Genomic DNA, 27,205 nt, shown 5'->3' with positions numbered 1-27,205 from the left:
CCCTGTTGAATAGCTCGAAAACTCATTGTCTTTTCCTGTTCTTAGTATAAGTTTACTTGTAAAATGTAGCTGGTCATGGGATATTTTTGTTCTCATCCCTCCTATGCCACAGTTAAAATCCCGAGTCCTCAGCTTGGTTGGCAAGGCCCTAAGTGATTCTGCTGCTCTGCTCTTCACTCACTCTGCTGTGGCCACTCTCGCCTCCCTGCTGTTCCTCAAACACTCTAACTCAAACATGCTCCCACCTCAAGGCCTTTCTAGATCGCCTTTCTCTTTGTCTGTCCCACTCCTCCCTTAAATATCAGCATGGCTTCTTCCCTCCCATTGCACTGGAGTCTCTTCTCCAGCGTTACCTCCCTAGGGAAGTCTTCTTTGATTATCTTATCAAAAATGGCCTTCCTCCAGTCCCTTCTCCTTACCCTGTAAGTACAGAGCCTGACATTATTCACTTGTTTCCACACTAGCATGTAAGCTACACAAAGGGCTAGGAGTTAGTTTCATTTTTTGCTATGTCACAGAGCCTCGGACAGTGCCTGACACATGCTAGGATTTACTGAATGAATTCATGTATCAGATTCACCCTTATGTGGAGGCAGATGTAAATAACCATCTTGGCTGGAGTCTAATGTTAGTTTGATGCTTTACTGCTTGATCTTTTAAAATTTAGGCAACTTTGGCCAAACTACTATAGAAGTTGAAAAATAGCTAGCTAGATCTATCTAGGTTTTTTAGGTTAAAATCCACATATTTATATGCCAGAGTCTTATCTGAAGATTGTCTTCTGAGCCAAATGAAGTTTTATGGTTCTTCTCTGTCTTCCTGGTTGCCTGTGCTGTATCACTTTCACTGGCCACCCACAAGCCAGTGTTTTGGAGGTAGGTAGTAATAGTTTACAGTCAACAATTTTGGATTCGTGATCTCTGAAGAAGATTTAGCTTCGGGACCAGGGACCAGGCTTGATCACTCAAGACCTTTTGTGTGGCAGAAGTTTTATGACAGTGAAAAAGGACAGACAAAGCTACTGACATAGACATCAGAAGAGGACAGAGCGCCCCCACTCACTAGTGTATCAAGGCCTTATATGTGTTTACCTGACCCACTCCCACAACATACATCTTAAATTAACAAAGTTAGAACGAACAATAGAAAGGTCTTACCAGACCCATTCCCATAAGTCTTAATATAACAAGATAACCAAGGTACAGAGCTTAAGGAAAAATATACCCTTGAGCAAGATGAGCTTTGTTGTGTAATCATTCAGTTCAGTTGCTCAGTCCTGTCCGACTCTTTGCGACCCCATGAATCACAGCACGCCAGGCCTCCCTGTCCATCACCATCGAGTCAGTGATGCCATCCAGCCATCTCATCCTCTGTCGTCCCCTAACGTGTAATCATTAGTTCTGGGAAAAACATTTTCTGTGACTAAGACTAAGGAATGTAGAAAAAAATGTTTGTCCTTTTCTCCTCAAGAGACCCCTTTCTTCTCCTTGGGGGCCCTGGACGTCTTATCAACCTACCTAAGAATTAACTCTCTCAGTAGGTTGTTCTGTTAAAGAATGTGGAGAGGATTAGTTCACCTGAATGCTATCTGTGTTTAGATATTTAGTTGCTAATGTCAGTTTATAGCCATTCATCTGAACTCTGATAGAGTTTAGGAGCATTATGATGACAACTTACATAAACATCTAAAAGTTGATCTCTGCAAGTTTAGTTTATTCTAAAACAACTTTTGGATGGATTTATTATCACAGCTTTCAGTTAATTCTTATGTCCTTGGTTATCTGCAGTTCAAGTATAGGAACATTATGTAATTGGTTCTGCCTTGGCTAGTCTACAGTGTTTTTAATGACAGATACCTCTTTGCTTAAGCATATTTTAATTATCCTTTCTCTTTCTCCCAAATATCTGAAGCAATGTAAATTAACATAAATAGTCAATGTTAATTAAATGAAAGGTATCATAAGGTAATGAAAGATATGAATATTTAGTTCAGTTCAGTCGCTCAGTTGTGTCTGACTCTTTGCGACCCCGTGAACCACAGCATGCCAGGCCTCCCTGTCCATCACCAAATCCTGGAGTTCACCCAAACCTATGGCCATTGAGTCGGTGATGCCATCCAACCGTCTCATCCTCTGTCGTCCCCTTCTCTTCCTGCCCTCAATCTCTCCCAGCATCAGGGTCTTTTCAGATGAGTCAGCTCTTCACATGAGGTGGCCAAAGTATTAGAGTTTCAGCTTTAGCATCATTCCTTCCAAAGAACACCCAGGACTGATCTCCTTTAGGAAGGACTGGTTGGATCTCCTTGCAGTCCAAGGGACTCTCAAGAGTCTTCTCCAATACCACAGTTCAAAAGCATCAATTCTTTGGCACTCAGCTTTCAGCAGACTCTGTCATTGTTCTAATACCATAATGCTCATTGAATCTAATGTCTTTATCCTAGGGCAAACTGGTCCATGCTAATTTTGGCACTAAACAAGACTTTGAGGATTTAAATATGCCTGTAAATGGATCTTTAGTGATTGTAAGAGCTGGAAAAATCAGTTTTGCTGAAAAGGTGAGTATGAGTTATTAAATATATAAAATCATTCTATAGCTAAATGGTATTGTTAATTTTCTTACATTCTGAAAACCATCAGTGTTAAACTCTCATACCTGATAATATAATTTATTAAAGTACTCTACAAATCAAATAAGTTCCTGTTATCTAAAGTTATAGGATACTTCTGAAACTGGCATATCTACTTGGAGTACTTTGCAATAATTGTTCTCCAGTAAAAAAGGAGTTATGAGAAATGCTTAAGTGAAAGACATTTAAATTGTGTTTGTGTAACCAAGTTATATATATATATAAAACCAAGGTTTATGTGTATATATACACACACACATACATTCTCTCTCTATATATATATATTAATGTATATGATTCAGTTATAACTGTGTTTTATAAAAAGGAAAATAAAAAGTCACCTATACAAGGGCTTAGAATGGAAAGACAGTGGTTGTCTTGGAAGGGTTTTTATTATTTATATTTTGAATTCTCTGCAAGAGTTCAGTTCAGTCGCTCAGTCGTGTCTGACTCTTTGCGACCCCATGAATCACAGCATGCCAGGCCTCCCTGTCTATCACCAACTCCTGGAGTTCACTGAGACTCACGTCCATCAAGTCAGTGATGCCATCCAGCCATCTCATCCTCTGTCGTCCCCTTCTCCTCCTGCCCCCAATCCCTCCCAGCATCAGAGTCTTTTCCAGTGAGTCAACTCTTCGCATCAGGTGGCCAAAGTACTGGACTTTCAGCTTTAGCATCATTCCTTCCAAAGAGCACCAGGACTGATCTCCTTTAGAATGGACTGGGTGGATCTCCTTGCAGTCCAAGGGACTCTCAAGAGTCTTCTCCAATACCACATTTCAAAAGCATCAATTTTTCGGCGCTCAGCTTTCTTCACAGTCCAACTCTTATATCCATACATGACCACTGGAAAAACCATAGCTTTGACTAGACGGACCTTTGTTGGCAAAGTAATGTCTCTGCTTTTCAATATGCTATCTAGGTTGGTCATAACTTTTCTTCCAAGGAGTAAGCGTCTTTTAATTTCATGGCTGCGATCACCATCTACAGTGATTTTGGAGCCCAAAAAAGTAAAATCTGACCCTGTTTCCACTGTTTCCCCATCTATTTCCCACGAAGTGATGGGACCAGATGCCATGCCATGATCTTGGTTTTCTGAATGTTGAGCTTTAAGCCAACTTTTTCACTCTCCTCTTTCACTTTCATCAAGAGGCTTTTTAGTTCCTCTTCACTTTCTGCCATAAGGGTGGTGTCATCTGCATATCTGAGGTTATTGATATTTCTCCTGGAAATCTTGATTCCAGCTTGTGCTTCTTCCAGCCCAGCGTTTCTCCTGATATACTCTGCATAGAAGTTAAATAAGCAGTGTGACAATATACAGCCTTGACGTACTCCTTTTCCTATTTGGAACCAGTCGTTGTTCCATGTCCAGTTCTAACTGTTGCTTCCTGACCTGCATATAGGTTTCTCAAGAGGCAGGTCAGGTGGTCTGGTATTCCCATCTCTTTTAGAATTTTCCATAGTCTATTGTGATCCACACAGTCAAAGGCTTTGGCATAGTCAATACAGCAGAAATAGATGTTTTTCTGGAACTCTCTTCCTTTTCCCATGATCCAGCGAATGTTGGCAATTTGATCTCTGGTTCCTCTGCCTTTTCTAAAACCAGCTTGAACACCAGGAAGTTCACGATTCACATATTGCTGAAGCCTGGCTTGGAGAATTTTGAGCATTACTTTACTAGCGTGTGAGATGAGTGCAATTGTGCGGTAGTTTGAGCATTCTTTGGCATTGCCTTTCTTTGGGATTGGAATGAAAACTGACCTTTTCCAGTCCTGTGGCCACTGCTGAGTTTTCCAAATTTGCTAGCATATTGAGTGCAGCACTTTCACAGCATCATCTTTCAGGATTTGAAATAGCTCCACTGGAATTCCATCACCTCCACTAGCTTTGTTCGTAGTGATGCTTTCTAAGGCCCACTTGACTTCACATTCGAGGATGTCTGGCTCTAGGTCAGTGATCACACCATCGTGATTATCTGGGTCATGAAGATATTTTTTGTACAGTTCTTCTATGTATTCTTGCCACCTCTTCTTAATCTCTTCTGCTTCTGTTAGGTCCATACCATTTCTGTCCTTTATCGAGCCCATCTTTGCATGAAATGTTCCCTTGGTATCTCTAATTTTCTTGAAGAGATCTCTAGTCTTTAAGAGTTAGTTAAGCTTTATTGTGCAACCACATTGGAGTGGAAGTGTTTTTTACTTTTTAAATTGATATATAATCAATATACCATAAAATTCACTCTTTAAAGTATACTATTCAGTTTTTAGTATATACACAGGTTGTGCAACTACCATCATGATCTAATTCCAGAATATTTTCATTATATCCTAAAGATAACCCTATACCATTTTCAGTTACTCCCCATTCTTCCCTCCTTCTAGTCCCTGGCAATCACTAATCTACTCTGTTGCTATGGATTTGCCTCTTCTGGACATTTTATATGACCAGAATCATACAATATTTTGCCTCTTTTGACTGGCTTCTTTTCACGTGCATAATGTTTTCAAGGTTCATCCACGCTGTACCATTAATCAGTGCTTCATTTCTTTTTCTGACTGAATAGTATTTGATGTAAGGATATACCACATTTTGCTTGTTTACTTGTCAGTTGACAGACATTTAGGCTGTGTCTACTTTCTGGTTTTATGAAGAGTGCTACAATAAACATTCATTTATATATTTTAGGTGAATAGATATTTCTGATTATCTTGTGTGTCTACCTAGGAGTGAGATTGCTGGGTCATATGGTAACTCTTTGTTTAGCTTTTGGAGTATATAACATTTTTGAAATGACAACGTTTTAGAAATGGAAGAGAGATTAGTGGTTGCCAAAAGTTGAGGGTGAAAATAAATGGCAACTGAAGAATCTTTGTGGTGTTAAAACTAATTGTTTGGTATTTTGATTGATTGTTTAGAACTTAATACGTACAAACACATGAATGAGTGCAAGTAAAACTGGAGAAGTCTGAATAATATATGTAGATTGTATTGTATCAATGTTAGTATTCAGGCTGTTAGTTCTGCAGACTTTGAAAGAAAACTGGGCAAAGTTTACAGTGGATCTCTTATTTCTTAAAGCTACAAATGAATCTACAATTATCTTGTAAAATTTTCAGTTAATTTCTTTAAAAAAGTTAAATTTTAAGGCAAGTATTTTTTCCTATCCATGTTAGCTATTGAAATGTTGGAAGTATTGGTGTAGTCTGCTGTAGCCCTTTGTCTTTCAGTATATGTTCAGTATGTATTCTTTTAATTTTTGTTGATTAGATCTTCATTTTCTGAGCTTTATGTGTTTTTCTTTAGGTGGCAAATGCTGAAAGTTTAAATGCAATTGGTGTCTTGATATACATGGACTACAGTAAATATCCCATTGTTAATGCAAATCTTCCAGTTTTTGGACATGTGAGTTTTTATTTCTTGACTAAATAAGTTACTGGGTTCTACAAATTGATGCTGGGTTCCATCTACATTAATAGCAATAGAACTATGCCTTCCTCAAATACTTTTTTTGCCCTTGGAGAATTTTAGCAATAAGTGAGAAGATGAATTACATGACTTTGAAACCTAATTATTACTTATTGCTAAAAATACTTTACCAATAGTACCTTGAATTAAGAATTTGACATATGCCATATAAAAACAAAAGTCATATATTATAGAGCCACTCAGACTTTCAGACTATAAATGTAGGTTATAACCTCATACAGAATTTGAATCTTATAGGGATTTCCTGAATAAATGTGTGAGCTAATTACTCTTTTGTTTCACTAGGCTCATCTGGGAACAGGTGACCCTTACACACCTGGATTCCCTTCTTTTAATCACACTCAATTTCCACCATCTCAGTCATCAGGATTGCCCAACATACCTGTCCAAACAATTACCAGAGCCGGTGCAGAAAAGCTATTTCAGTAAGTTCTTATTTGAAAGCCATCTTGCAGGGTCAAGTTTTATGATTAGGGAGAAATAATAATCTGTTGATTTGATAAAATCTTAAAACAATTGGCTTAAAACACATGTTCGGTGTTTGGGGGATGGTTAGCTGTTAACTTGATGTATATAAAAATGAAATTTTTCCTCTATAAACTGATCTTAATAGACATTTGATTCGTTAAACTTGAAGAGACCTTGTTCAGTCCACCCAGTGAATTTCTTGTGTAATATTGTTGGCGTACCTTCTGCTTGAGTACTTCCTGTGGTTAAAGCATTTTGTTACCTACGGCAACATTCAGTTATTGGAGAAGATCTGTTAGAATTTGTATTGGGCTGAAATCTTATTCCCTGGAATATCCATTAGTTCTGGACTTTCTTTTTTAGCAGCAGAATGATTTGTTTCTTTGTCTATAGATTGAATATCCTCAGTTCTCATGAGCTTCCCAGATGCTTTATAGTCATAATTAGCCCTTCTGGATATCCTACCTAGTGTACTAGTATTTCTGTTTAAAAATAGAAACCAGGCTGCTTAGAGTACATGTCGTTAATTTTTATCTTGATCTGGATATATCCCTTCGTATTGGCAGGGGATGTTAGTCTATTTTCAAACATTCACGTGAGTATTTATTTGCTATGTGACATAGAATAAGTTACTCTAACCACACTGGTGATGTTTGACATAATTGTATAGCTGAAGTGTATTCTACTTAGCAGGATTACTGATATCAAATGAAGAGCCATCTACATGCAAGGACTTAATATATGACTATTAATAATGTGTCTAATAGGTTTTTTTAATAGGTGATTCTTTTTGACTAAAACCAAACTTAGAATCAGCTACTTCTTCCTACTACCTACAAGCCTTTCCTAATCTGTGAAGCCAGCCCCTTATCTTGTTCTTGCGTACTGGGGGGTTAATAATGTTTTGACTTATTTATGTAAGTAAGCCCTTTTGAGCAGTCATTTGGATAACACATGCGGAATCAGAAGGGGGAAGCTATCTAACCTAACTATAGCAGCATGAGAGTATTTTTTCGTAACTGAAATAAGAATGCATACTTGCCTTGTTGGGCTTTCCTTGTGACTCAGCTGGTAAAGAATCTGCCTGCAATGCGGGAGACCTGGGTTTGATCCCTGGGTTGGGAAGATCCCCTGGAAAGGGAAAGGCTACCCACTCCAGTGTTCTGTCCTAGAGAGTTCTATGGACTGTATATATATAGTCCATGGGGTCTCAAAGACTTGGACACGACTGAGCGGCTCTCACTTTCACTTGCCTTGTTAGTGGAGAGTTAGGAAACATGAGAATGTATTGATGCACCTTTATAGATACGGACTTCATTTTTAATCCATCTTGGAGTCTATTTAAAATGTAAATTATAGCTATTCTCTGGCAGAAACACATACATCAGGTGGGATAGGTAATTTTTTAAAAAATTCATTAAACTAGGAAGCAACTCATACTTTTCAAATGACTGCCTACAGATCAGAGTAAAACACAAGTATTTGGTCACTAGTGAGTAATTTTGTGTGTTCTATTTGTCCTCTTGACCTCGAAAGTCACTGATTTTGTAAGCCGTGAGGAAGTTAACAGTAACTCAGAACTCTGATCTCTACTTTCTGCTTCTAGAAATATGGAAGGAGACTGTCCTCGTATTTGGGGAACAGACTCTTCATGTAAGCTGGTATCCTCACAGGATAAGAATGTGAAACTTAGCGTGAACAATGTGCTGAAGGAGATAAGAATTCTTAACGTCTTTGGAGTTATTAAGGGCTTTGAAGAACCAGGTAAAGATCCTTGGGGACTTTTTGTTTGGTTTTCCTCACTAAAGAAGTGGCTAGAGGGAGAGAGGGCAGGAGCACTGACTGGGCTTGGTTTCTTGAAATGCTAAACCATATCTGTCCTAAAGTGAACTAACTGTTCAAGTGTCAGCTTTAGTAGGAGGTAATAACAACCTAGAAAGTTAACTTGTCGAACTGACCATTGTGCCTAGGAAATCTCTTTTTAAGTTATTAAGTAGACCAGAGGTAAGCAAATTTCTTCTTAAGGGGGCAAATAATAAACATGTTGTAGGCCAAATAGTCTCCATTGCAACTCTTCAACTCTGCCACTGCAGCATGAACACAGCCATGGACAATATTAATGAATGGGCACGCAGGCTGGAGTTTGCCACTATATCTGTTTGCTATCAAATAGTCATACCATTTGGTAAGGAAAGCCCTTGGACTTCAGTGCTTACTAGACAATTAGCGAGCACAAATAAGTAGGCAGTGAGTAACCTTAATTAGTAATGTAGAAAAAAGAGATTAGTATTGTCGTATGAATGTTTAATCCCTGGAGTCCTAAATCAGGTCTGAAGTAAGTATCTCTTACCCTTACTACATATACTACATTTTTTACCCTTCTACTAATGTGCTTATTCTAGACTTCACTATTAGAAAACAGTTTAAAAGCTGTTTGAATAATTTATCTTTTTTTTTTTTTTTTTTTTTTAAGATCGCTATGTTATAGTAGGGGCCCAGAGGGATGCCTGGGGTCCTGGAGCTGCAAAGTCCAGTGTAGGAACAAGTCTGCTATTGACACTTGCCCGGATACTTTCCGATATGGTCTTAAAAGGTAGAGTACAAATTTTGAGAACTTGAGCATCTATGTACTGTGCTTCTAAATGTTATAATATGCTTTGCTCACTTTTGCCTATGTTCTTATGGTTTGCTTGTGCTGGGCCCTCAGACCCAAAGATTCAAGAATGTGATGGGGGTTTGTATGTGTGGGTGGGTGGGTATAAGAGTGGCAAGTACCATGGGAGAAAGGCTTAAAAGTAAGCCTTTGTTACATAAACATTCCTTAAAGTTTATTTATTTATTTTTGGCTGTGCTGGGTCTTCATTGCTGCACAGGCTTTCTCTATTTGAGACAAGTTGAGGTGTGTAGGCTTCTTATTGCCGTGGCTTCTCTTGTTGCAAAGCACAGGCCCTAGGACCTGGGGCTTCAGTAGCCACAGCACATGAGCTCAGTAGTTGCGGCTCCTGGGCTCTAGATTGCGGGCTCAATAGTTGTGGCACACGAGCTTAGCTGCTCTGCAGCATGTGGGAGCTTCCTAGACCAGAGATTGAACCCGAATCTCCTGCATTGGCAGGCGGATTCTTTACCACTGACCACCAGGGAATCCCTAGACCCTGAATTCTTAAGTACAAAGTACGTTGTCTTTTGTTGTATTTGCCTTTGACTTTGAAACAGTTTTCTGTGCAGTGTCTTAATTGTACTGGGAATCATGAGTTTCTTTGAGACACTGAAAAGCATTGTCTTGGGCCCTAAATTCTCTTTGACATAACCAGAATGATACAGCAAATCTAACATGGTCCCTAAGGAATCCATGTGAAAGCAAGCAGTGTCATACCTCTGCACTATGTTCTATAGTTTGATTATAGAATGATAATATATAACTTTATAAGTAAAATATAGAATATTTGGTTTATAAGTATATTATATAGTATATAATATGTTTATGTAAGAAAGGCTCACTTTCAAGACTGTCACATGGTACTTGCCACTCTTTTATATCGACCCACCCGCACATGCAAACCCCCATCACAAATCTTGAATCTTTGGGTCCTAGGGCAAGTTGCAGTGCTTAAGTCATAAACAAAAGTAAATTAATGCAGAAAAGGATGTACCCAGGGGAGGGGGAGGAGTGGAGTGGAGGGTAGTGGCCCATAAAAGCCCCAAAGGAACTATCATTAATTTCTCTGAAAACTCACTCTTTCCTAAACTTAAATTTGTGAGTTTTAATTCTATCTCAAACATTTGTTTTTAAAGTAATCTGGTATTTTAAGTGACTTCTAGGCAAATCGTTTTCAAAGAATATACTTCGGTTGTGATTTCAAATAGCTCTTGGTCTGGAAGTTATGGGACTCAAAGAATGGAATGTAGGAGTGAGGTCTAGTAAGCTGGTCCTTACTGTGTACTTCAGGTCTTATTTGCAAATGATCTCCTATTACTTTTAAAATTTATTTCTATTTCTTTTGGTTCTTCTCACTTGGGGCCTCAAAAGGAAAAGAAATAGTTTTGAATCTGTAGTCTGTAATCTGAAATTTCTGATGCATCTTAAGTCAGTTACCAACCTGTAACCTTTTCCAAGATAGAACTAACTGTTTGTTGTCTCTTAGGTCAGTTTAAACCCAGCAGAAGCATTGTCTTTGCCAGCTGGAGTGGTGGAGACTTTGGAGCCGTTGGTGCCACTGAATGGCTAGAGGTATTGTCTATCTCTCATCCATACCCAGAATGGGCCTCCCACTTGTAATTGCTTAAGCTGTCTTCCAAACACCATGCTCTTTTAGATTTGTTTATATGATTTTTTAACTTTGTATATTTAGTTTCAATAAAATCCAAACTTAAACAGAAATCCCTAATAATAGCTCTGTAGGTGATAATTGGATGAATACATTCTAGTACATTCGTATTTTTCCTTTTCCAGGGATACCTTTCCTCATTGCATTTAAAGGCTTTCACTTACATTAATCTGGATAAAGCTGTTGTTGGTAAGTGTCTTTTCTTTAGTATCTTTTCATGATAAATTTATAAACTACTTATAAAAAAGAAGAAGAAAGCTTTCTAAAGCAGCACTTGTTATTTTTTACAGTCTACACTGGACATAGCCAGATCAAAAGATTGGCATAGTTTTCTCTTAAATAATGCATAAATTTATATGGGTGTGGATTGCCTTGCCTAGAGCAGTGGTTCTTTACGTGGTCCCAGATCAGCACCATCAGGATCACCTGGGAACTGTGAGAAATGCAAAATTTCAGGCCCTACCCTAGACCTTTTGAACCAGAATCTGGACCGTACCATCTAGCAAACTGTTGTAAGCAGTGCTTATGATGCACTAAAGTTTGAGAACCACTAGTTATCTACTCTGGACCAGGAGGAAATAAACCATGCCAATAGAATGGTACTTCTGGAGACTAATTCACAACTTGCTAGATTGTGGCTTCATGGATAGAAATATAAGATAATCAAACTTCTGAAAGAGTCTGGTGTTAGTAAAAATACAGATGTAGCCAGTGGATGAAGTGGAGAGTAATGACATGTCTATTTGGGGAAGAAAAAGGAAGGAGTTACAATTAAACTAAATTTTATTAGTCATTATTGCTATTTTACCTTTGCCACAAAATGTATTGAATATAACAAGCTTGCTATTGCTAATAGATGACTGCCCTAACATGGGTGAACCAAAAAGTTACAAAAATACAAGTCGTTAACATTAAATATGCAAACTCAAGGACTAAGAGCTTCAGTTGAGTAAAATTTGGTGTTTAGCAGTCACTAAAGAGCTTGACTCCTCAACCACTTTTTTGTCTACTTCGTAAAGAGGGAGAGTTGTTGTATATGCCATCGATTAGGTTATTGTCCTCCTGTTTGCCAAGTAGTTATAGCTGTAGAAGTAGTAGCGTGCAAACTGCTTGACTAAAGGAGGAGCAATGTTAATCTCTTTGCAGGTACTACCAGTTTCAAAGTTTCTGCCAGCCCACTGTTGTATTCACTTATTGAGAAAATCATGAAAGATGTGAGTATATCCTTAATCATCAAAGTGTAATGAAAGTTGGACAAAATATTAGGATGACAGACATTTATATTGAACTACTGTAGGTGTCTATGAGGGTTGTCTAGAGTCAGAATGTTAAGGAAGGGTTAAATGAACTTAAACCATACCTGAGACTTAAATAAGAAAGCCAGATGAAATACTCACTGAATAAAAACAGACATATGAATGACTATAGTTTTGAATGAGCAGGGAAAAAACATATTGGAGTGATTAAAGCTGGAGATGAAAAAGGGTCAGGGAACTTGACCTCGATCCCATGGGAAACTGGGGAGTTACTGTAGGGTCTCCCAACAGGGCAGTGATGTGTTTGCAGGTTAGGTTGCAGTAGTATAAAATGTGCTGGAAGGAAGAAACTAGAAAGAAGATAGTAGGCAGAACATAAAGTCTAGAAAGCACTGCTAAAACTGGGTGAAGCCCCCTTTAAAATGTTAAAAACGAAAACTTTCTTTCTCATAACTAAAAGAACTAACAGCACAAGCCTAGAAGGAATAACTTCAGAAATTATGGATTGTAACTGTTTAAAGAAATTTTTTTCAAGATGATATAATAAAAAATGTAATGTTTTAAATAAATGTTTATAGAGAAAAATGTTAGTGACTAGTCTGAATGAATAAATCCAGAATAAATAAATTTAATATTTTATTAAATAAAATCCAGAATTTTATGATTAAAATTCATTTTAATCATAATTTATTTTACAGGTGAAGCATCCACTTAATGGGCTGTCTCTGTATCGGGATAGCAACTGGATCAGCAAAGTGTAAGTTGAGAAAGGTCAATGAATAGCTAACAGGAAAGCAGGGTCACTCAATAAATAGCACCTACTATGTCCATTAGAGGTTTAAAAATAACCTAGCATTGAGTTTACCTGTACCTGGAAAGATTCAGTTTAAGAATTTACCTGAGGGTAGGATAGGGGTGCATGTAGTATAGTCTGTTCTTTGGAAAACTTTCTAAAGATGCTTTTTGGCTCTTCTTGTAGGCAAAAACTTTCTTTGGATAATGCTGCTTTCCCTTTCCTTGCATATTCTGGAATCCCAGCGGTCTCTTTCTGTTTTTGTGAGGTAAGTCTGAAGAATGCTACAGCACTGTATCTTAGATCTTCTTTGGTCAGTTTTGAGACCAAGTTTCCTAGAATGCTTAGTATGTGTTGAGAAATTATACATGTGCAGTTACTGTAATCTTTCTTATTGTCAGTCTTAACATAGAATTTTAATCTCAGCTTAGTTAGCGTTTGAGTTTATTTGCTAAAACTTCTTCAGTTATATATGATGACTTTCAGTAACAAGGCTGTCTATTGGAGAGTGCAAGTATAGAATATTTCCTTCAAACAAAGTTCTACTGGATAATGCTGTTCTTGATGCCTGTTGAAATATGATTGTAGATGTTTATCCCAAGATGTTAGTTAGTTTTTTAGGCAGGGATTATAGATAAAAGCACACACACAAAAAAGGCAAGCTTTTTAAGGGACAGAACTTTGAACTGACCAAGTTGTTGGAAAACCAAGATTGGCTTGGTACAAGAGCCAATTAGAAGACACTGAAATCCAGGCAGACTGAAAATGATGAAGGCCTCTGTGTTGGAGCTGAAAAACCAGCTCTGTAGCAGGCTCTTCCAAGGTGTGAAGAGATCCCAGAGTTCGTACAGGGGTTCAGGGTAGAAACTTTGGCATCAAATTGTTGACCCAGTAGAGGCCAGGTCCTTACTAGACTTCTTCCCACTGGGTGTTTTAGCCTGGGATTAGGACAGAAAAAGTGAGGAAGTGATGAAAGATGTGGATTTAGAGATTAACATAGCTGGAATTCCCCTAACTTTCTGCTAGATCAGCAGTATGAATGGTATTGAAATATTAGGTCATGATGTCTATTTAGTACCCTAGGAAGAACTGAGTATCAGGTCCTAGGGTTGAGGAAATTTATGGATGATTTCTGTTGACCTTCAGGAGTCTTTTTTTTAAAAGCTGTTCAGAGGTATAGGTAATACCTATACAAATAACATACATACCTATACAGATATGTGTGTGACACATACAGATAAGCATGTACAGTCTGAAAGTTAAGGACTGAGGTCAAACCAAAGGATTGCCAATGAGACTGTCACCAAGGACAGTGGTAGTGTTGAAGAAATAGTTACTAAAGTTGTCCAGTGAAAGGAGAGAGTTCTTGTGACTGTCTCGTCAGAAAGGTAGCATGAATGGATGAAAGCTGCATGATGAGAAAGAAGGTAAATTTTTGGCTAAAAGTAACACTTTATATTGAAAGTACATTTCAGGCATGTTCTCCTCTTCCCTCATGCCAAACTTCACAGGGAGACAAGAACAAGGATACAACCTGCTCTGGCTACAAATCCGTTCAGGGTCTGTGATGTGATAGAACAGGGATTCAGTACAGCTTAGAAGAAAGTAAAATCATTCCAGGAGTAGGTAAGGTTCAGAGGAACAAGCAAAAGCAGTATCTTCCTTAAAGTAGTGGATAGGAGATAAAGTTGGAGTAGGAATATATTAGAAGCAAAGGAAGAATTATAGTTACTGTTACCTTGATGGGGGAAACTAGAATGTGAAACTCCTAGTCTTATAACCCACCTTTGTTTCCCAGGACACAGATTACCCTTATTTAGGCACTCCCATGGACACCTATGAGACACTGAACAGAGAAGTTCCTCAGTTGAACAGAGTGGCACGTGCAGCAGCAGAAGTGGCCGGTCAGCTTGTGATTAAACTTACCCATGGGGTTGAGCTGAACCTGAACTACGAGATGTATAATGACGAAATACTTCGGTTTGTGAAGGAAATGAACCTATTCAGAGCAGACATAAGGGTAAGCACTAATTAAATCAGGTTCCTACTGGTAAAGTATCAAACAGTTTGAAGAACACTGTTTAGCTATTCCTGGGGAGCAGGACAGGTAGACAAAGTATGTTTTAAAGTGCACTGAAGTATAATTTTGCATAGAATCCACAACTCACTTGAGAGGAAGCCCAGAGACTGCAGTACATAGGACAGACCACAGCAGTGTTTCAGAATCTACAACACTGTTACCTCATTCATCTGAAACAGTTCTCTCATTCATGTATTCCTAGCACCCCATAAAGAGGCTGGATGTAAACCATATGAAGATCTCAACTATGAACTTTTGAGTTTGTGCCACAAATACTTTTCAGAGATCACATGGGTGGAGAGAGGCACTTAGCCAGTGGGTTTATTTAGTGTTGATCCTTTGTGTCAAATATTCAAAGTTTTGATAAAACCAAATTAATATTAATGAGTGGCTTTTATAGTACCAGAAGTCAATTCAACAGATCCCTTAAATAAAGTAAATCACCGATAACCTAATCTTAATTATAAGGATTGGCTTTCTTGAAACTAATTGTAACTGATCAGAAACTGGGACGTAAGAATGGATAATAGTACTATTTGCTGAGCTTAAATATGAGTACGTTACTTAGCATATAGAGCCTGGAACCTTGTGTACAATATGCTTATATCTAGCTTTTGCTGCGGAGAAGGCAATGGCAAGCTACTCCAGTACTCTTGCCTAGAAAATCCCACGGATGGAGGCTGCATTCCATGGGGTCGCTACGAGTCGGTCGCGACTGAGTGGCTTCACTTTCACGCAATGGAGAAGGAAATGGCAACCCACTCCAGTGTTCTTGCCTGGAGAATCCCAGGGATGGCAGAGCCTGGTGGGCTGCTGTCTATGGGGTCGCACAGAGTCGGACACGACTGAAGCGACTTAGCAGCAGCAGCAGCAGCAGCTTTTGCTGACTTGAGCTTGTTTGTGAGTCTCACCCCCTTTTATCAGGATCGTTTCAGTTACTACACCTAAATTTAGAAAGGTATGTGGAATAACACCCTTAGAAATATAACGTCTAATAGTGACTTTCATGTCTTTCTGTTTCAGGATATGGGTCTGAATATGCAGTGGCTGTATTCTGCTCGTGGAGACTTCTTCCGTGCTACGTCTAGACTAACTACGGATTATAAGAATGCTGAGAAAACAGACAGATCTGTGATGAGGGAAATCAATGACCGTATCATGAAAGTACGTAATCCTTAGAAAAGGAGGAATTCAAGTTTGTTCATGTCTAATTGGTAAATCTTGTGTTTCTAAAAAGTAGATTTTATAATTCTAGGAGCCTGGAATCCTTTTCCGCTTTAGAATTTAGCACAAATTTTAAAAAAGATCTAAAGCTAGTATATCTAAACTGAAAATACAGAAGACATTTGACCTAGTATTAGTTTTTTTAGGCTCTGAAATCATTTTAAAGAAAGGATCAGTAATGATTTTCATCTGTCATTTTCTCTGTATTTCTGTTTAAGTCAGCCCTTAGCTGTTTTATTATAGTGGAAACTTGTAAAACTTCCGTATGTAGACGCCAACCAAAAAAGAAACAAAAAACAACCAAGTGCAGTTAGAGTTTACAAAGGGATTGACAGCTTTCCTTACAGTTTTAACATTAGAAGATTAGTAGCTTGGTTCTCAACATTCTTAAAATTCAGGGAAATTTAAACATTGAAGCGAGAGAATGATGGTTGTTTTACTATATCAGGTCATTTTCTCACGACAAAAGCTGAGCATTGTGTAAGGTCTGTGTTTTATTTTTGCAGGTGGAATATCACCTCCTCTCACCCTATGTATCTCCAAGAGAGTTTCCTTTCCGACACATCTTCTGGGGCTCTGGCTCTCACACTCTGTCAGCTTTACTGGAGCACTTGAAGCTGCGTAAGAAAAATAATGGTGCTTTTAATCAAACACTGTTGGAAAACCAGTTGGCTCTGGCAACTTGGACTATTCAGGGAGCCGCAAATGCCCTCTCTGGGGACATTTGGGACATTGACAACGAATTTTAAATGTGACACCCATAACTTATGCTAAAACATCAGGGTAGTGTGGTTTCTAGACTTGTATTGGTTATGCTAAATTTTCAGTAGGGCTAAAAAACTAATATTAAAATTCTACCCAATCTTGGTACTACTAGATGTTGGTCTTTAGACAGCAGCTTTTAATACAGGGTAGGTACTTGCATTTCTAGTTAAATTAAATAATTTTTTAAAATGTTCACAATAGAATATTTTCTGTGATTATCTCTAGAATTTTTAGTGCTTTGTAATGGTAACTGCCTCTTTCCTGTCATAGTTCTGAAAAAGTCAGAACCAGTTATGTGAACTATTGGTCTAAATCCTAAGGACATGAGCTGGTTATCTTTTGAGCTGGAGGAGGAAGGTGATACCTGCTGAAGGTGGAAGGTGGTGGCTTAGAGTGGTCTTCCATCTTCATCTGATGCTAGACAGGCACCAGACTGTAAGGCTTTACTCTCCACATGGGGTCTCTGCCTTCTGTAAGGATTTAGCTGGTTTCTACCTCTGAAAGTGGAACAGTTCACTTTCAGAAGAGATGGGACATGTTTTCTTGCCATTGAGGTCTGAAATAGAAGAACTTCAGCTGCATAAAATGAGGTTCACAGGAGTAAGGCCTTAATGTGGCAACCTCAAGATTGTCTATGAAAGAGGAGACCAGAAAGCCAAAGACCTAGTATATTTTCTTTTCCTCTATCTCTTGTCCCATAAACCTTTGTTAGTTTTTTGTTTTCACTTATTCCAAGGTATTTTGAAAGAGAACCAGGTTTTAGGTGTTTAATTTCAAACTCAGTTTGTCAGACTTTAGAGAACACAGTGCCAAATTTTGGCCAAAGTGTTAATTTTTTGGAAAAGCTTCCTGTCATTTTGGCACTGAGATATTTATTGTTTATTTATCAGTGACAGAGTTCACTATAAATGGTGGTTTGTTTTTTTTTAATAGAAGATAATTATCGGAAGCAGTGCCTTCCATAATTATGACAGTTATACTGTCGTTTTGGTTTTTTTTTAAATAAAAGCAGCATCTGCTAATAAAACCCAACAGATACTGGAAGTTTTGCACTTGTGGTCAACACTTAAGGGTGTTGGAAAACAACCACAAGCCAAATAAAATTATAAAGCTCAGTCTTGAGAATTAAATTTAATTAGTGGTTGCTAATCAAGTTAAACTTCTATTTAGCTAACCAGATAAAAATGGCAGTTCTTCTAAATGCAGTGAATTGTGACCAAGTTATAAATTAATGTCACTTAAAAGCTGTGATTGTATTCATACATGCAAAATTTTACAGTTCAATTTATCCAAGATGTAACTTCAATTTGAATTTTGCAAAATTTCCAGTACCTTTGTCACAAACGTAACTCACATTATCGGGAGCAGTGTCTTCCATAATGTATAAAGAACATGGTAGTTTTTGCCTACCACAGTGTCTATATCGGAGACAGTGATCTCCATATGTTACACTAAGGGTGTACGTAATTATCGGGAACAGTGTTTCCCATAATTTTCTTCATGCAATGACATCTGCAAAGCTTGAAGATCGTTAGTATCTAACATGTATTCCCAGCTCCCTATAATTCTCTATCTTTTAGTTTTAGTTGCAGAAACATTTCGTGGTCATTAAGCATTTGGTGGATAACTTCAACCACTGTAAAATAAAATTACTTCCTTCAAGTTCTTTGTTTTTAAACCTAATGCTGTGTTATTTGTGGTTTCTCCGGGTCTTCTGTTAGGCAGGATAGTGGCATACATTTATAATGTTTGCTGTTGTCAAGTAAATTTAACTTTATCCCCTTATTTGCATGTTATCTCCTATAAACTTAGTTCACACAAGTTTGAATCCAGAATTAACCTTTTAGCTTAAAGCAGTAGAAACTTGTACCAGAGTTTGGGGGGAGGGGCAACTGTAGGGTGGGGGGAGGTAAAGTTTGCTAAAGGGTCTTTGATCATGTCTCCCCAACCATTAGTATGTGGTGGTTATAAGTTAAATGTAGACATGAACAAGTAAGTTTGAGACCACATCAGTTAGGACTTTATTTTCTACTCACCCATTTTTATTATAAACCTGATAATCAGTTGTTTGTTCTAAGGCAGTTCAATACTGTCACCAAAAAAAAAGTTCATAGGGTAATCTTAAGATTCTTAAACTTAGTGTCATTTATGTAAATTAAAATAGATGTAGATGAATACAGCCTCACTGATTTGTTTGACTATTCAGTCTGTTTCAGTCTTCTAGTGTTTTATCTTGAACTGATACTTAGTGTAAGTGAAAAGGTCAGAGTTGGGATTCCTGGTTTGAGTATCATGCTTTGTCATTTTAATGAAAGTACAGTGACTTCAAGGCATTTTATGAATAACGAGTATACATTTTACAGCATAAATTTCTTCAGAAAATATTTCTGTAGTTAGGATTAAGTTATTTACAATCAAACAAGTCATTATGTGGTAAGGGGCTTAATATTCCTGAAGGAAATGGATATCTGACTAACGTCAACCAGCTGGTCAGATTTTTTCTGGTTTTAGATGTCACATGTATTTTGAAAGTAAAAGGATAAAATGAGTGAGCTTTGTCATGATTCACTATCTAGAACTTGCATGACCTTTATTGTGTTTCCTCTGGAATGTTCTTGAAATTTTAGTTTACTAAAGATAGCGTATTAGACTTGCCAACTTACTGCTCAGCTGTGTTTGTGAACAAGTGATATGCCCTTACATTGTATACAATCTGGTATGTGCAACAGTGTGGAGATTCCTCAAATGATTTAATAAAATGCTTGAACACTGAGTTGTCATTGTTAATAGATTTCACTTAGGTTCCCAGTAAAACTGAGCGGAAAGTATAGTTCCCATATACTCCCTGCCTGCACACCACCCCCATCCCAGTTTCTTTGACCATCAATATCCTGAGAGTGCCCCACCCCCAAGTACATTTGTTACAATCAGTGACTCTATCTTGACACATCATTATCCTCCAAAGTCCATAGTTTACATTAAGATTCACTCTTGGTGGTTTACATTCTATGGGTTTGGACAAATGTATAATGATGTATTTACCGTTATAGTACAATACAGGATAATGTTGCTGCTGCTGCTGCTAAGTTGCTTCAGTCGTGTCCGACTCTGTGCGACCCCGTAGACGGCAGCCCACCAGGCTCCCCCGTCCCTGGGATTCTCCAGGCAAGAACACTGGAGTGGGTTGCCATTTCCTTCTGCAATGCATGAAAGTGAAAAGTGAAAGTGAAGTCACTCAGTCATGTCTGACTCTTATCAACCCCATGGACTGCAGCCCACCAGGCTCCTCCTCCCATGAGATTTTCCAGGCAAGAGTACTAGAGTGGGGTGCCACTACCTTCTTGGACAGGGTAATGTTACTGCCCTTAATATCCTGTTCTGCCTCTTCAGCTTCCCTTCCCAGTAACCTCTGGCAACCACTGATAATTTTTAGTGTTTCCATAGTTTTGCCTCTTCCAGAATGGCATGTATTGGGTTGGCCAAAAAGTTCATTCAGGTTTTTCCATTACATCTTAGGGAATCATACAGGTCATTCAATGTAACTTTTTCAGATTGGCTTATTTCAGTTAGTAATATGCATTTAAGTTTCCTCTATGTCTTTTCATAGATTGATAGCTTGTTTATTTTTAGTGCTGAATAATATTCCATTATCTGATGTAACAGTTTATTTCTCCATTCACCTATCAAAGAACATCTTTGTTGCTTCTAAATTTTGGCAATTATGAATAAAGACGTGTACAGGTGTTTATGTGGACGTTGGGTTTTCAGTTCATTTGGGTAAATACCAAGGAATGCAATTGCTGGATCATATGTTAAGAGTTATCTTTTTGTAAGAAACTTCTAAAATGTCTTCCAAAGTTACTGTGCCATTTTGCATTCCCACTAGCAGAGAATGAGAGCTCCTGTTACGCCACATCCTAGGCAGCATTTGGTGGTGTCAAGTGTTTTGGATTTTGGCCATTCTAGTAGGTTTGTAGTGGTGTTTCATTTTAATTTGTATTTCCCTAATGACAAGATGTTGGGCATCTTTTCATGTTTTTATTTACCAAGTGTATATCTTCGGTGAAGTGTCTGTTCAGATCTTTTGCTCCTGATTTAAGCAGGTTGTTTATTCTCTTATTGTTGAGTTTTAAGATTTTTTTTCTTTTGGTGTATTTTAGATAACAGTCCTTTATTAGATATGAGTTTTACAAATATTTTCCCCCCAGTTTGTGGTTGTCTTTTTTATCTTTGCAGAGCAAAAGTTTTTAATTTTAATGACATCCAGCTTATCAATTATTTCTTTCATGTATCACCAAACCCATCTAGATTTTCCCCTATGTTATCTTCTAGGAGTTTTATAGTTTTCCATATAAAGGATTTTTGTAAAGAATATATGGTTTATTCATTTTTTTGCATGTGGATGCATGTAGATGTCCATTTGGTCATTGGTTTTCATTAAGAACACTCTAACAGGTCACATCATTTGCAAGTATTTTTTCCCATTCTGTAGGTTGTCTTTTTGTTTTAGATTAATTTTCAAATATATACAAACAACTCATACAAATCAAAATCAAACAAACAACCCAATCAAAAAAATGCCCAGAAGATCTAAATAGACATTTCTCTGAATAAGACATACAGATGGCCAAAAGGCACATGAAATGATGGTCAACGTCGCTGATTATTAGAGAAATGCAAATCAAAACTACAATGGGGTATCACCTCACATCAGTCAGAATGGTCATCATCAAAAAGTCTACAAATAATAAATACTGGAGAGGGTATGAAGAAAAGGGAACCCTCTTAGACTGTTGGTGGGAATGTAAGTTGGTGCAGCCACTGTGGAGACTACTACTGAGGTTCTTTTAAAAACTAAAAACAGCTACCATATGATCCAGCAATTCCACTCCTGGTCATATATCCAGAAAAAAAATACAATTCAAAATGATATATGCACCCCAATGTTCATAGCCACACTAATTACAGTAGCCAAGACATGGAAGCAACCTACATGTCCATCAACATGAATGGATAAAGATGTGGTATGTGTGTGCATACACACACACACACACACACACACACACATACATACAATGGAATATTATTCACCCATTAAAAAGAATGCCAGCAACATGGATGAACCTGGAGATTATCATACTAAGTGAAGTAAATCAGAAAGACAAATATATGATATCACTTATACATGGAATCAAAAAAAGGATACAAATGAACTTATTTACAGAACAAATAGACTCACAGACATAGAAAACAAATTTACAGTATCCATGGGGGAAAGATGGGGGAGGGATAAATCAGGAGTTTGGGATTAATACACACAACTATATACAAAATAGATAATCAACAGAGACCTACTGTAGAGCACAGGGAAGTCCACTCTATAATAACCTATAAGGGAAAAGAATCTGAGAAAGAGTGGATTTTTTTTTTTGCAAGGACTGACAAGTTTATTTCTGCAGTCAAGCTTTGAAAGAGTGGATTTAATGTACAACAATCACTTTGTTATATACCTGAAACTAGCAACACAGTAAATAAACTATAATGTGAAATGAAAATTAGAGGTGCCATGTGGGAAAAGATTGATAAAATGATTTCATATGAATTGTTACATGGAGAAAAAAAACCTGATTTCATACCAATTGTTGCATAGCAAAAAAAGCATAACCAAATTATAAGGTAATTGGCAATAATCATTGTTGCTAATCATCAGGGAAATGCAAATCAAAACCACAATGAAATACCACCTCACACCTGTCAGAATGGCCATCATTAAAAAGAACACAAATAAGAAATGTTGGCAAAGATGTAGAGAGAAGGGAACCTGTACACTGCTGATGGGAATGTAAATTGACGTCAATACTGTGGACAACTGGAGGTTTCTCCAAAAAACAAAAATGGAACTGCTATATGCCCCAGCAGTTCCACTCCTGGGTATGTATGAAAATAACCCAAAACACTTATTTGAAAGATACATGCACTCCAATGTTCACAGCAACACAATTTACAATTGCCAATACAGCAAAACAATCTAAATGTTCATCAGCAGACGAATGGGTAAAGATGTGGTACATACACACAATGGAGTACTACTCAGCCACAAAAAGAATGAAATTTTGCCATTTGTGCAACATAGATGGACTTAAAGGCATTATGTGAAGTAAAATAAACCCAATCAAAAAGTGGGCAAAAGAACTAAACAGACATTTCTTCAAAGAAGACATAAGAATGGCTAATAAACAGATGAAAAGATGCTCAACATCACTCATTATTAGAGAAATGCAAAGCAAAACCATAATAAATAGTATCATCTCACATTGGTCAGAATGGTTATTATCAAAAGTCTATAAACAAATGCTGGAGAGGATGTGGAGAAAAGAAAACCCTCTTACACTGTTGGTGGGAATGCAAATTGATTACAGCCACTATGGAGAACAATGTGGAGATTCCTTAAAAAACTGGGAATAGAACTGTCATATGACCCAACAATCCCACTGCTGGGCATACACACTGAGGAAACCAGAACTGAAAGAGACACGTGTACCCAATGTTCATTGTTGCAATAGCTAGGACATGGAAGCAACCTAGATGTCCATCGGCAGACAAATGGGTAAGGAAGTTGTGGTACATATGCACAATGGAATATTACTTAGCTATAAAAAGGAACGTATTTGAGTCAGTCCTAATGAGGTGGATGAAACTGGATCCTATTATACAGAGTGAAATAAGAAAGAGGAAGACAAATACCATATATTAATGCATAGATATATGGAATTTAGAAAGACAGTAATGACAATCCTACATGCAGGGCAGCAAAGGGGACACAGGTGTAAAGAACAGACTTCTGGACCCAGTAGGAGAAGGCAAGGGTGGGAGGATTTGAGAGAATAGCATTGAAACATGTATATTACCATGTGTAAAACAGATAACCAGTGTAAGTTTGATGCATGAAGCAGGGCACCCAAAGCCAGTGCTCTGGGACAACCCAGAGGGATAGGGTGGGAAGGGAGGTGGGAGGGGGTGTTCAGGATGAGGGAACACATGTATACCTGTGGTTGATACATGTTGGTTGATATATGGCAAAAGCCATCACAATATTGTAATTATCCTCCAATTAAAATAAATTAATTAAAAGAGAAATACTGTATGATATTGTTTATATGTGGAATCTAAAATAAAAACAACAAACGTGAATAAAACAAAAAAGCAGACTCAGATACAAAGAACAAAGTAGTTGTTATGGGGGGGCAATATAGGGGTGGTGGAGTGGGAGGTAGCAAGTATTGGGTGTAAAGACAGGCTCAAGGATGTATTGTACAACATGGGGAATACAGCCAATATTTTGTAATTTAATTTTAAGTGAAAAGTAACCTTTAAAAATTATATTAAAAGTTAAATTATAAGTAAAAGAGTACCTTAGTCCGTTTGTCGGTTACCAACTTCAACTCAAAGTGTCCACCAGGGGGCGTCAGAACCCAGGACTATGGCGCTTCATTCTGAATAGTCTATGTTGATCCAGGGCTTGTAAACTCTGGGTTCATCTGGCTTTTTCTCTAGCACGGCAGAAGGCGCAGGCACGTGGGAGCAGCTGGCAGAATCTCCTCCCACTGCTCTAGTAACTGTCTGAACTGTTTGGAAGCGTGTGAGCCCAGCTGCCCGAGCAGCTCTGGGGAGCTCCGACTTGCTCGATAGGATGAAGGCACTGTCCGTTCTCAGTCCTGGGAAGACGTGACCTGGGTTAACAGATAGCCCCATGCCAAATAATTTCTTTAGAAATCCCTCTCTAAAAGCTCCACTAAGGGGCAGATGGTCCTTTGTCATACTGCATCGTTTGCTCAGATATCTGTCCTAACCCCACACCTCACTTTCCTCCCACCTCAGCTCAGGCACTGGAGGTACTCCAGGGAACCAGCACCCACTGTTTCTGTTTGCACATGGTGAACTTTTAAAACCAATGGCTGCTGAGCCCCATCCTAGAGATTCAAATTTAATTGTTCTGGGGTGGAACTTAGGCAGCAGAGTTTTTAAAAGCCCTTCCCACGTGATTCTTATGTGCAGCCTTATGGAGAATCTCTGGGTTCAAGGCACTACTCAAGTGTAGGAGCCTGAAAGAAATACAGAATCTCAGCATCCCCTTCCCAGCTTGCTGAATACGAACCTGATTGAGAAGCACTGGTCAAGCCAGCATACTATTCCACTTCATCCATACTCATCGCCCTGGCCGGAACCACAGCCTCCCCAACTTTCTCAAGTTAGAGCACTTGCCTTCAGAAGTTTTTGCCTCCGACCTACAGAGGGAAACACATTTTATAGCAGGATGTACAGCACATACATTTGTAAATAATGAAATTAAAATATCATAAAAATACTTCTATTATTCTTACTGAAGCAAACTTGGATTCGTTCACTTGTGCACAGCTAATCCACTTTCTTGTGATCAAGAAAAGTGCACCATTCATTGCAGGACACCAGGCAATGAGTCCAGGCAGCTAGAGTTCCAAAGACCCAATTCCCTGATGGGTCCAGGAAAAACTTTTAAGGACAGAGTGAGGGAGGGGAGATTGAAGGATGCATAATCAGCTCATGGATCTCCTTCTGATTGGCTGGTGGTGATGTAACTGGGAGTCAACATCACCAACCTGCTGGTTCCAATTGGTCCGGGGTCTACATGCTTGTGGGCGGCACACAGTTAACTTATTCCACCTGGTGGGGGTTTTAGTATCTGTCAAACAGCTCAAAGGACATGGCTTAGGATATTATCTATAGCCCTTGAGGAGGAACTAAAGGGTCTTGACTTTGTTTAACGGCTAAAGTATTATTGTTTCGTCTTGCTTGGCTGTTATGCTTTATTTCTGCATTTTCTTACCTCTCTGATTAAATTTATTTTTTATTGGAACTTGGGGAAGGCCTAAGAGGCTAAAGTTTTTCTACAGAAAAGAGGCAGGCGGAAGACATGGTGGGGTGGGTAGGGGGGCGGTCTATCCTGGGAAGGCCCCATAGAGTTACATTATCTGGTTGGTTACACTATCTGTGATGGACTCTAATCCATTCAATAAGTATTCCTGGCACCTACTGTATACCTGGCATTGTTCTAGGTGCCTGTGCCAGTCTGTTCCCAGGCAAAACTTCCTGTTATTATGGAGTTTATGTTGGGGGTGGTGGCAGGATGGGGCTGTCAGAAAGTTAAAAGTAAATCATGAATATGAAGGGCATGCTTGAAGATTAATATAATAAAGTTTCTTTTAAAACTTATATATGAATCCTGATTGTGGTGTTTCTTGATCTCAGTCCTGGGTATACACACTTTGTAAAACCCAAGTCTTTGCATTTCTCTGGATGCATGTTATGACTCAGTGAAAAGTTCAAAAAGATTATATTCTGACATTTTCTATTATTGTCTTTTCATTTTAAAAAAAGCCAATTAAAACACTAAATTCAGTTCAGCTACTATTAGGTTGTAACAGGAGTTTAAAAACATTTCTCTCTTTTTAAAAACAAAACAGAACCAAAGAAAAACCTTCAGCCCAATAACTCCGCAGCATCCACCACTCTTGGCTGAACACCTGCTTACAGGTATGAGACAGGCTGCCTTCCTTGCCCTCCTGCTTACCCTGCGTGCAACCGTCTCAAGCCTTCTTAAGGGCAGCGCCACAAGCCTCCCTCAAGCAGCTCGGGCCACCTCTACTTAGAACTAGACCCGACAAGCCCTTCTCCCTGCAGAGTCACTCTGCTGTGGGCAGCTCTCTTCAAGTTCCAGTTCTGGGAAGAGACTGGCACAGGCATACAGGAGGGCTGGGGTTATTTCTGCAGCCACCTCCTGAATCTCCTGAACCTTGTGCTTCTAGCCTGTCTCATTTACTCCATTATGGTGTCAGTCCCCTTGGGGGAGATGAGACTCCCTGGCTACTAGTACCAGAGTCATCAGACAATGCAGAGAAGGAGCCATCCTCTGAGACAATTCCCATCACAGCTCCCACTGCTCAACGTGGTGGTGGGGACAGTCCAGGAGCTGGGACTGGGCAGGATGGGTGTGGGGAGCAGGAGGCCTCTTTTCTGTGAGCCTAACGGTCCAGGTAACCCTGCACTAGGGACCAGAGGCATGGGTCTGGCCCCTGAGAGCAACTGGAGGGGAGATGGGAGGATGGGGAGTCGGGCTCCCCTAAGAGAATCAGCAGGACCATCCAG

The 27,205-nt window shown here is 38.6% G+C and overlaps 1 protein-coding gene across 3 annotated transcripts in view; it reads left to right on the top strand.

Moving 5' to 3' along the window:
- Positions 1-19,796, top strand: part of TFRC (transferrin receptor) — a 149,533-nt gene extending 129,737 nt beyond the window's left edge. For all 3 annotated transcript variants that reach the window (XM_019957264.2, XM_019957281.2, XM_019957272.2), the window contains exons 7-19: positions 2,441-2,554; positions 5,930-6,028; positions 6,398-6,537; positions 8,187-8,344; positions 9,054-9,173; positions 10,723-10,808; positions 11,031-11,094; positions 12,052-12,119; positions 12,860-12,918; positions 13,141-13,222; positions 14,753-14,974; positions 16,058-16,198; positions 16,765-19,796. In XM_019957264.2, the coding sequence (XP_019812823.2) occupies positions 2,441-2,554; positions 5,930-6,028; positions 6,398-6,537; positions 8,187-8,344; positions 9,054-9,173; positions 10,723-10,808; positions 11,031-11,094; positions 12,052-12,119; positions 12,860-12,918; positions 13,141-13,222; positions 14,753-14,974; positions 16,058-16,198; positions 16,765-17,007 (1,596 nt within the window). In that variant the 3' untranslated portion in view covers positions 17,008-19,796. The remainder of the gene's footprint in view (positions 1-2,440; positions 2,555-5,929; positions 6,029-6,397; positions 6,538-8,186; positions 8,345-9,053; positions 9,174-10,722; positions 10,809-11,030; positions 11,095-12,051; positions 12,120-12,859; positions 12,919-13,140; positions 13,223-14,752; positions 14,975-16,057; positions 16,199-16,764) is intronic.
- The last annotated feature ends 7,409 nt before the right edge of the window (positions 19,797-27,205 follow it).

This window comes from Bos indicus, chromosome 1 (assembly GCF_029378745.1).
Source record: "Bos indicus isolate NIAB-ARS_2022 breed Sahiwal x Tharparkar chromosome 1, NIAB-ARS_B.indTharparkar_mat_pri_1.0, whole genome shotgun sequence".
Classification (NCBI taxonomy): Eukaryota; Metazoa; Chordata; class Mammalia; order Artiodactyla; family Bovidae; genus Bos; species Bos indicus.
Note: the sequence above shows the minus strand (reverse complement) of the source record. Positions and strands in the feature narration are given on the sequence as shown.